Here is an 11,489-nt window from a genome sequence, read left to right as displayed (position 1 = left end):
CCCCGCCGCCAGATATCGTGGGCAGGGAGGAACACAGCGTTTGTAATGCCGTTCGCTCGCCATAGACATTTTCATGATTGTTTTTTATATATGCTTGTGTGGACAGACAACAGTAAATAGACAGACACATACACAGAGCGCTACTGAAGAACAGAAGCTGGTTTGCGCTCTGCCGGATGCGCTTTTATACTTTCTGGTGCTTACATCACCCCGCTCGTGACATTTCGCTATTCCATTGGACTGATTTGACACGTGCTTCAGAATGCGGTCACGCAAGGGCATTCCCAAAGTAACTTCGACGCAGCTCGAGTTCCTGAAGGGGAAGTAAGAATTCTGAGATAAAAAGTTGCATTCTGAGATTTAAACAGAATTGGAAGATATAACCACAGAATTGAAAGCAAAAAGTTATATCTTGGAAATCTGAGTTGTGAGAAAAACATCAGAATTGTGAGCTACATTTATCTTTTTTTTTTTTTTTTTCGTGGCTGAAATAAGATTCCATCGTTTGTCTTTATTCATTTATAGATTATAGCATTCTACAGTATAGTACAGTTGCCTATTTTACCTTGGGAAAAAAATATTTTCTCTTGTGCATGTTTACTGACTGTGAATTTATATTTATTAATATATTATACATTACCAGTTTTATTAACCAGTTGGGGTGCCTAGTGTTAGCATGCTATCTTGTTTTCATATCTTTGACCAGCTGGCAGGCTAATCTCTTATTTCATTACACGCATATTACAGTAAGTGATTGGCCGCGTCTAGATTTATTTTTCAGGCAGACAATGTCAATGATAATACAAATCCTGACTGGGCCCTGTTTCTAAAGTTAGGAGTGGTAAACACTCCTAGGTATCAGTGATTGAAAGAAGAGCTTTAAAATTATTTACATAATATCTGGCTTTTTCTATCCCAGCATATTTTCAAAGCTGTGGATGAACATCACATGCCTTCCATCTGCAGCACTATCACATGCACACTTTGTCAGTACTCTGCATATTTTAATACGGGTAGGGTTTTTCTAATTATGAGCATGATCACATTAACATAATCACAGTATTCTGTTTGCATTAGCTTCAAGTACTGCCTTAATCGCATTATGAGGGAAAATCTAAACTTGATAGCAAAATATAAAATAAAGAATTATTCTTAAAGAATTACTGTTTTTTTGTATTTTTTTGTCATTCCCTTTTGCTATTTTTAATCAGGTGTTATTATTCAAACATACTCCTTTTCTGCGAACTGACTAAATAATAATTTACTGTAATGAACTGAGTTTACTGACAACATGGTGAGTTAAATAGTATACAGCAAATATATACCCAATACTACAGTTTACAGTAAATGTATAATGAAGGCATATTTTCAACATTCCAAATACAAAAGGTAGTGTATTAGGACACAGCTCAAGGCGTGGTGAAGACTGTCACCTTTAACAAAATTGTGGTAACACTTTATACAAAGCAACCAAAAGAATCTAGGGTATAAAGGAAATAACATTAGTCTTAGTACAGAGCCTTGTTGCATTCCACTTATGAAGGTGCAGGATATGCACTGATGGCACCACAATGGGGTGGCAAGAGGGGCACAATAAAAAGTCTATAAAATATAAATAATAGAAAAGGTGTCACGCCCCTGGACTGACTGTGTGTGTTTTTGCTCCCCATGTGCTCCGTGACCTAGTTTTCCCTTGTGTTTGATTGTGTTCATTGATTCCAGGTGTGACTCATTTATTCCCTCGTTGAGTTGTGTATTTATAGTGTAGTCTGCCCTATGTTTCCTTGTCGAGTCTTAAACGTCAACTCCATGTGCTACGTGTGTGTTCCTGCCTGTCTTGTATTCCCCACGGTTTGGATTAAATAAACTGTTATTGTAATTCTCCTACATTCTCCTCATTCCTTGCTCCAACGCAGTAGCAACCCTGACAGAAGACAGGACCCATCAGTAAGCGGCGCCGTCGTCTGAAGATGGTCCTCGAGTGGGTGTGGAGTGGATACTGGCGAGAAACGGATCCCCGTTCACCGTCTCTTCGGAGGAGGATCTCGCCAGTTCCACTCCGGACCAAGAGCCCAGCCCACCATCATCCCACTGTGCGGAGCTCAAGCCCGAGCCCACCATTGACGGAGAGCCCGAAATCACCGCGACCGACGAACCATCGCCACAAGGGTGACAGAGCTGAGGATCGCCGCGGCGCTGGAGCTGTTTGAGCCGTCAGACCAGGTGCGATAGCCGGCTGCCACGCCCGCCATGAGGGAGAAAGCCATGGCCAGTGAGATCGCGGAGGGGAGCTCCGCCCACTGCAATATAGCTGAGGGTGAGCTATTTAAGGATCTGGGTGAATGGAAAACGGAGGGAGACCTTATAGACTTGTGGACTGACCTGCCCACTCTCCTCCCTCCTTTGGCAGAGCCCTCTGACACTCCTGGACGTGCCTTCCGTGAGGGGGGCGAGCTGTCACGCCCCTGGATTGTCTGTGTGTGTTTTTGCTCCCCATGTGCTCCGTGACCTAGTTTTCCCTTGCGTTTGATTGTGTTCATTGATCCCAGGTGTGTCTCATTTATTCCCTCATTGAGTTGTGTATTTATAGTGTAGTCTGTATCCTTGTCGAGTCTTAAACGTCATATGTGTGTGTGTGTGTTCCTGCCTGTGCTGTGTTCCCCGTGGTTTGGATTAAATAAACTGTTATTGGGCCTATTGTAGTTCTCCTCGTTCCTCGATCCAACGCTGTAGCAGCCCTTGACAAAAGGGCTCTACATAATCGTAGCCAAGGAATAAGGGTCTTATTTATCAAAATGATCAGTCATTTTCTAAAAAAAAAACATAAATAAAAAATGTATATACTTTTTAACCACAAATGCTTGTTTGCATTGAAACTGCAATTTAGGCCTTCAACCCGTTGGCTCCCATTTCAGTCCACAATATGGAGAAAAATCCTGGAATGTTTTCCTAAAAAAAAATCTTAATTTCTTTTTGACTGAAGAAAAAAAAGACATGAACATCTTGGATGATGACTAATCCTTTCATATTAATAAAACTGAGTTTTATTAATACTGCTTTTTATTTTCAGCCTATTTCATGGTAATCACAGTCCACAATATGGAGAAAAATCCTGGAATGTTTTCCTAAAAAAAAATCTTAATTTCTTTTTGACTGAAGAAAAAAAAGACATGAACATCTTGGATGATGACTAATCCTTTCATATTAATAAAACTGAGTTTTATTAATACTGCTTTTTATTTTCAGCCTATTTCATGGTAATCATTTTTTCATATTCATTGGCCTGGTTTTTTGGGAATATTAATACAATTAGGCTGTGTTCGGTTTTAAGGACAGTTTTGATTACCTTTCCACGCTATACAGTTGTGTGTGTCAAGTTGCCACTTGATGTCACTTGTAAACTCTGACTCCTGAAGCAAAAATAAGGTATATTTTCGTCTTGAAGACGTTGGTTTGTTTATCCCCTCCCCTTACGCTCTCGAGCGCTCTTTTTTTCTCCCTGCTCCGCTGCAGCTGCTCGACGAATGAATGGCATCTTTCTCAACATCACGTAAACGCCGACGGGGGGAGCGAAAGCATCTTCCTCTCGTGCTCGCCTCGGACGGAGCAGCCTGAAAACCCCACTCCGTTCATGGTTAATTTATAGCTTTATCACACAGCAGGTTGCAGTACATCTGATCGTTTTACGAAACGGCTCGGTGTCCGGCCGTATGAATAAAAAAAGAGAATACCCCCTTTTATTGATGACAGAGACTCACTGTTCAAACAGCATGAAATAATTCCATTGAATGAAGGAACTGGAGCCGGGAAAGACAGCATGAAGTTACAAATCTCCGGTCTTTTGCTCGTAATGGCAGTAGCCTATGCAACGATAGAGGGTGAGTAACCTACTGCACTTGAAACGGATAATCTTTAAGAATTGCCGTGCATTTCTCCGTGTGTGGTTGCATATATCATTGCAGAGTTTTACTTATTTCACAGTCCGTTATTAAAATGATGCAAGTGCTTTTGGCTCCAATAGACTCTCTGTGACCTAAAATGTTAATTTAGACGAATTTATAAATGTTCAGAATGAAGCCACGTATTCAAACATTATCAGACGTTTTATCTTGTGCTTTCAGCCCTGCAACAAATTAATTATACAAAATAAATTCGTCTCATGCTTAATTTACGCTTATTGCTAGGCTTCTAGCGCCCTCAGCTGGGTCTCTGAGTGTTAATGTTTTGTGTGACCTGTTCAGTCATACTACACTTTTACTGGTTTTCCACCCTTCAGATGTGTCATTTTGGACCAGCTTTGTAACAAACAAACAAAAAAAGATTTTAATAGACACCAACACTTTGATGTGTTAATAGTATCACACTGAAGCAGTAATGCAAGAAAATGTGTTTTGTTTGGATTTGGCAGAGTGTAAAAGTGAAGATATGGGGGTTCTTATCAATGTAGAGGCAATGAAAGCCTTCATGTGCAGCTTTAATCCAAAAATGAAGCCGCTGGACTGGATTTTCGTTTATCTTGTCTGTCAGCAACACTCTGGAGTGAAATACTTCACATCTTTTCTCTTCCTCTCTCTGTTCATTGAAATGAGAGAAATTGTTTAATCAAGGGGAAATTGCGGTCAAACTTGGCATTCATAGATTCACCGAATTGCAGTTCTGTTGTAAAGGAAATTTTAGATTCTGTTTTATATTTGTAACACAAGGCCTATATAGCCACTATTAAATTTGCTATCTTGAATATCAGCATGGCCATATGCTGAATAATATTCCATGCTGATATTCAGTATAGTATAACAGCTTGATGGTGAGTGTGATGTTATTTTTATACAAAAATTCCTAAAAGTACTTAGTATCAAGTAATTTTTAATTGCGATATGGCTGGTTATTATGTCCATTCCTGCTGCATCTATACAAAATGGTTCCAAAGAGGTCAAAGCAGGATAATTTGACTGAAAGCATATATGTAACGTCATGAATATGCTTATTTGACTCTTGGCTTTTGATTCAGCCCTAAAATTTACCCTAAACTACCTTTTACCCTTAAAAGACCAGACCAGATGTTTTGCTGTCGGGGAAGACAAGAGAACATTTGTTCACATTTGTGGCCAGTGACTAATGAGGTCATGTCTGTGAATTTTGTACATCTATATGCAAATAACTCCAAGGTTTTCATGATCTTTTATTTGATTCTGTAAGAAGGAAATAACATTATTTTCACTGTAGCACCAGATGAATGCAGATGTCCTTGAATCGAGAGGGTTATTCATTGCGAGTCTGTGTTTTTTACTCTTTGTGTAGGGATGTCCTATAAATTGCAGCATGCTCGAGTACATTAAAGTAGCTTTGAACGTCCTGATGCAATTGACAGAAATCTCACTTTTATTGAGGAGAGAAAAGAACTCATTAACACAATGAATGAAGAGCCAACAACTTCACGCATAACCCTTTTCCCACAAAATTTTAACTTGCCTTTACCTTGAAATAGGCTTGTACACACTTCAAAATGCATATACAAATACAATCTATTCACACTCTCTTGCTCACCCTCCTCCCCCTTCTTGTCTTTTGATTTACACGTCCTTATTCACTCCCTGGTAGGTTGAATCGTAAACCCAAGCGAGATGGCCTGCCCTGCGCACAGTCTTTATTTATGGTGTCATTTCATATACTTGCTGTTGCAAGACCCACAGCCCTGCTGAGCTGGAAAAACAGCTTCCCACAGACAGGCTGAGAAACCTTTTTGCCAGGGCACGACAGACTGCGATGAGAAAGGAAGTGATGCTGGTCGTTCAGCAACGATAGGCGTAACATCCTGTAAAAATGTAATTAATGCGGTGGAGCACAGATTGCTATGCCATTAATGATGGAGGATACCTTACAGAGGACATTTATGGACAACCCCGACCCCCAAATACATGCACTTAATTTTTATTTAATGGATCCTACCTACATTTATAAACTGATGCATTTATAAACTAGCTAGGGCATATCAGGAAAGGGCATATGTAAATGGAGAAAGACAAAACCAAGGAGGAAGAGAGAAGAGGAAGGGTAAAAGAATGGACAGAGAGTAGGTTTATAATAATCATAAAAGCCAATTAGGCACAACACTTATATTTACAATGCATGACCTCTGGCGTGTTTTTCTGCATAATAAACATGGCTGTGAAATTTTATTTTATTAAGAAAATTCATTCTATGTTACCCTTCCAATAGATCATACTGTATATTCCTTGACATGTAGATGTACATTATATTAAATTTATATTATAAAATGTAAAATTATATCAAATTACATTATATACATGATATTAAATATACGTAAGCTGTTGCGGTATTGTATATTTTAGCATGTCTGGAATATACAGGACTGGGACCATCCTAGTCATAATGACCTAAAATAGAATTATGAATTATACTGTATAATGGAATTAAGAACTCTCAGTGAGTGCATGCATGAATGTTCTAGAAGCATTCTGAATATAACAATCATGCGGAGAATTACAGTGTAAACTTTCATTCAAGCTTTATTATTCTGCATCTCAACCAGTCAGAAATACATATTCCATGAAAACAGACTATTTTTGTAAATGCCCATTTTATTTGTTGTTACATATCCATGTCTGAAATAGTGCAGACATAGGCCTTATTTACTTGTAAACAGAAAGTCAATGTGTAGCATGTACCATTTTTTGGGGAAAGTGGAGTGTTGTTCATTTTAAAGAAATAATAAAGAAAAGCATTTGCAGATAAATATACTGACAAAAGATAAAGAACAGCAGTAAATGCTTTATGAAAATGCTATTTACAGGGATAGTTAATACTAAAATTAAAATTGTCATTATTTACTCTCATTGTTCCAAAATAAACCTTACTTTGTCTTTGAAACACACATTTTTATATTAGTTTTGTTTTTTAAATTCTCACATTTTTTATATAAATAGAAAGTATGTAATCAATGTTTTAAGCTTCAAAAAGTACCTAAAACATGATCACTTTAAATGATGAACAGATTTAGGTTTTAATTTAGGTTTTTATTCACTTATAAACATTTATAAACACACATACTGGGGTACGCACAAGAACAAATCTTTTGAATAGAATTTATATATGATGACATGATGACATTTGAAGTGACCTAACTCTTAAAATGTTATATTTAAAATTATTTAGCATTTTACTATTTACTATTTCATTTAATTACATGAATTAAATTGAATTAAGACTTAATATTTTTAAAGACATCTATTTATAACAATAGCAAAATATTTATTTAAAAAAAAAAACATTTTCTGCTCCATAGTTCAGTCAGTGTGTGTGTGTGAGAGAGAGAGAGTGTAATCATTAATGCTAGAGTGTGTGTATGTAGTCGTGGGCACATCTTGTTCTCCTGATGCTCTGTGTAGTGCGCTTGTCTGAGGTCATCATGTCATGGCAATGGTTGCGTCAGCAGAAGGAGCTCTGAGAAACATGGGCCAGCTGTCACTTCATGACTCTGTGCTCATCTAACACTCGTGGGAGAGTGTTTCTTAATTTAATGTGTGATTTCTCTAGATGGTAAATCCAACATGGACCTACTTCCTGCATAACGTATGCATGTATAGGCCTCTTATACTGGTAATCAGCATGGAAGCTTTAGATTATGCTTTACCTTATCACCACATGCCACCTGAGGCTGTTGTGTCATTTTAGTTCCTTTTAATTGTTCTAAAATTAATCCACCCTCTTTCTCTAGCTCCTGAAGAGTTTGTCTCACTAGCTGAGATGGAGGACACGTTGTTGAGGAATCTTTTTCGGGGCTATCAGAAGTGGGTGAGACCAATCCTTCACGCCAACGACACGATTACCGTTCGCTTCGGTCTGAAGATCTCGCAGCTGGTGGATGTGGTGAGACAAACACACATTTGCACTGCAACATCTGGGGCCGGTTGCATAAACTGCTTAGACTAGTCTTAAAAATTTAGTCATCTAATTTGTTTTTTCAAGGCTGGTCATAATTTTTAAAAGTCAGTCACAAAAAGTTAGATTGGCCCAATTTGAGTCAGAGAAGTAACACTGATTACCTCTTGGCTAACTGCTAGTTGGTTAAACTGTTTCTTAAGACAAAGTCTTAACATAGTGGCTATGTTTATGCAACTGCCCCCTGATCTTCAGAAGTCATGAAACGCCCTAAACAAATATGTCTTTACTGAACACAGTGTATAAACATGCAAAAGGCAGGGAGGAAAAAGTATGTGAATCCTTAGGCTAATGACTTCTTCAAAAGCTACTTAAAAACAGTCTTAATGCTGTCAGTTGCTTTGCTGTTGAAAAAACTCTGCATGGCTAAAGTTCAAAATGTGAAGTGGATTTTCAAGTTTATGTATTTTATGTGCTGGCTGTTTTTGTCTATTGTTGTTGCACAGCCAAGATGCATCTTCACATAATCAAAAACAGGTTCAAAGTCCATATGTCACTATATGGATGCCCGTTTCCGCCACTGAATAAAAAATATAAAAAAGATAACTGCGACTTTTTATCTCACAATTCTGACTTTTTTTCTTGGAATTGCACGTTTATATCACGCAATTCTGACTTTTTTTAGAATTGTGAGTTGCAAACTCGCCATTGTGAGTTATAAAGTCAGAATTGCGTGATACAAACTTGTAATTCTTACTCATTTTTCTCAGAATTGTGATATAAACTTGTGTGATATAAACAATTCTAAAAAAAAAAAGTCAGAATTGTGAAATTAAGTTATAAATTCCAATTCTGAGGGGAAAACAGAAAGAATTGCAATTGTGTGTTATTAAGTCAGAATTGCGAGATCTAAAATTGCAATTCTGAGAAAAAAGTCACAGTTGCTAGTTTATATCTCACAATTCAGATTTTAGCTGCAACGCCACTGAATAAAAAATATAAAAAAGATAACTGCGACTTTTTATCTCACAATTCTGACTTTTTTTCTTGGAATTGCACGTTTATATCACGCAATTCTGACTTTTTTTAGAATTGTGAGTTGCAAACTCGCCATTGTGAGTTATAAAGTCAGAATTGCGTGATACAAACTTGTAATTCTTACTCATTTTTCTCAGAATTGTGATATAAACTTGTGTGATATAAACAATTCTAAAAAAAAAAAGTCAGAATTGTGAAATTAAGTTATAAATTCCAATTCTGAGGGGAAAACAGAAAGAATTGCAATTGTGTGTTAAGTCAGAATTGCGAGATCTAAAATTGCAATTCTGAGAAAAAAGTCACAGTTGCTAGTTTATATCTCACAATTCAGATTTTAGCTCGCAATTGCAAGTTTATATCACGCAATTCTGAGAAAAAGTCAGAATTGCAAAATGTAAACTTGCAATTGCGAGAAAAAATTTACGAATTGTGAGATAAAAAGTCTCAATTACCTTTTTAATTTTTTTTCTTCCATATCACTATGCTGAAGTTAGTTGCAACTTTAAAAGACAAGCCTGTTTTCTCACTTATTATAGAACAGAACTGATTAGTCTAGGAAGGATATGAGAGTGGCAACCATAATTTACCCAACATAATCATGACAACCTGCTGTATCACACTTTACTATAGTCTCTCTATCTAATTAATTCTCTCTTTCTCTGTTCTCCTTTTTACTTGTGACCCACTGTATTGATCCTGCTGATGCTGAGCATTCATGTCTCTGATTGAAAATGCGTGCTCGTGTGTGTGTTTACCTGGTATTCCCAACGTTATGTTCCCACAAGGATAGTAATACCAGTAATTTTTGACCTTGTGGGAAATTTTTTTGGTCCCTATGAGGAAAACAGCTTATAAATCATACATACTGCCTTTTTTTTTTTAATCTAAAAATGCAAAAAAGTTTTATGTGAGGGGTAGGGTTAGGGTAAGAGTAAGAGTAATAGAAAATATAGTTTGTACAGTATAAAAAACATTATGTCTATGGAATGTCCCCATAAAACATGGAAACCAGTGTGTGTGTGTGTGTGTGTGCGATATTAGGTACTAGAAACACTTTTATCATGAACTGCAATGCTTATCACTGAACTGTAAAGCTTACCTGATCATCCAAGTTTTTTTCCTTTTACTCATTAATGAGTTCGTGAAAAATAACTATGACTGCCAGAGCCATGGCCTAGCAGCTAGCACATGTGCATATTGAGATGTAATGTAGCACTCATGAAGGCATTATGAGGCATTACCCTTCAAGGCTTATATTAGGTTTTTTGGCATTATTCATATTATATTAATACTTAAACATGGCATAAAGTAGAATATAGTGTAGTATTAAAGGGAGAGTTCACCCAAAATAAAAATTCTGTCATCATTTACCTGTCCTCAAAGTGTTTGGTTACCATTTACATCCACTATATCAGGGTTCCTCAACAGGCACAACCGGCCGTGAGAGAAAAAAGTTTGGCTCCCGCTAATTAAAAAAAATGTGGCATGAAAATTCAAACGCAGCATCAGAAAGCTACATTAATTTACATCGTGTCTACACTGGACCCGAGCGCGACGCGACGCAATAAAATACAAGAACTCCTTATAATCAGTGATGCTGTCTTGGATGCGGCACGACACGACAAATCCCCGACAGTAAACTACTGACTCGTTCTATTTATAACGTAGGCTAGGCATACTGACACAACGTTCAAATGATTTGCAATGCTTTTTTTCGCGTCCAGTGTAGATACGATGTGACAGCAAAAACATGGTGAGTGTGTAGAAAAGAAAAGTGGACACCGAAAATAGATGATTCAAATGTGAATGGACTGAACAGTTTTGAGTGAGTGAGTGACTGATATCTTTATTATGGAATACACGTGTTGGTTCGCAGTGAGTTCACAGTTTTAATGTACAAGTTTACTTTAATTTATTTTCAAGATCTGAGGTAAAATATCTATTGTTGCTTTCACTATGTCTATAAAGATAACACAAAATAATATTCAAACTCACATTAGACACTTTTAACATTGAATAAAGCACATAATAATTACCTGAGATTACACTGTCATATTTTGTATGTTGTTCCCGCAGCGACGTCGCAGAAAATAAAAAACTGTTCCTAAAATAGAATCCCATGTAGCTTATAGTCACTTGTCGCTGTCGCGGGTGGTTAGGACAAAAACTACATGGAAAATATACTTTTTATCGCGTCGTGTCTGGTTGGGACACACTGTGTTACAGTTTGACCCCCCCCCCCCAAAAAAACAAATATAAGCATAAAAATATTAATACTGACAAATCTAATAATTTAATCTGCAGTTAGCGAAAGTGGAGAGCTCTTCGCTATATCCATTCTGAGAATGAGCAGGAACAGTTGATTTGCATGACAGACATGGAGATCCAGATTTTTTGTTTGTTCATTTGTTTTTAATATTCAACAGGCAAAGTTCTTCTGTATCTAAATGCAGAAATGTTCATAATTGTTTGAATAAAACAGAGTACTTGGGAAAAAATCTGAATTTTCATCTTGTGACCATCTTGTGATTATTTTAACAAAAGCAACAATA

At 37.1% G+C, this 11,489-nt stretch overlaps 1 protein-coding gene across 1 annotated transcript in view; it reads left to right on the top strand.

Moving 5' to 3' along the window:
• The first annotated feature begins 3,513 nt into the window (after positions 1–3,513).
• Positions 3,514–11,489, top strand: part of chrnb3a (cholinergic receptor nicotinic beta 3 subunit a) — a 27,947-nt gene continuing 19,971 nt past the window's right edge. The window contains exons 1-2 of the mRNA XM_016229031.1: positions 3,514–3,878; positions 7,736–7,887. Coding sequence (XP_016084517.1) covers positions 3,818–3,878; positions 7,736–7,887 — 213 coding nt within the window. The 5' untranslated portion in view covers positions 3,514–3,817. The remainder of the gene's footprint in view (positions 3,879–7,735; positions 7,888–11,489) is intronic.

This window comes from Sinocyclocheilus grahami, unplaced genomic scaffold (assembly GCF_001515645.1).
Source record: "Sinocyclocheilus grahami isolate Dianchi unplaced genomic scaffold, SAMN03320097.WGS_v1.1 scaffold346.1, whole genome shotgun sequence".
Lineage (NCBI taxonomy): Eukaryota > Metazoa > Chordata > Actinopteri > Cypriniformes > Cyprinidae > Sinocyclocheilus > Sinocyclocheilus grahami.
This window is presented reverse-complemented; position numbering and strand designations above follow the sequence as displayed.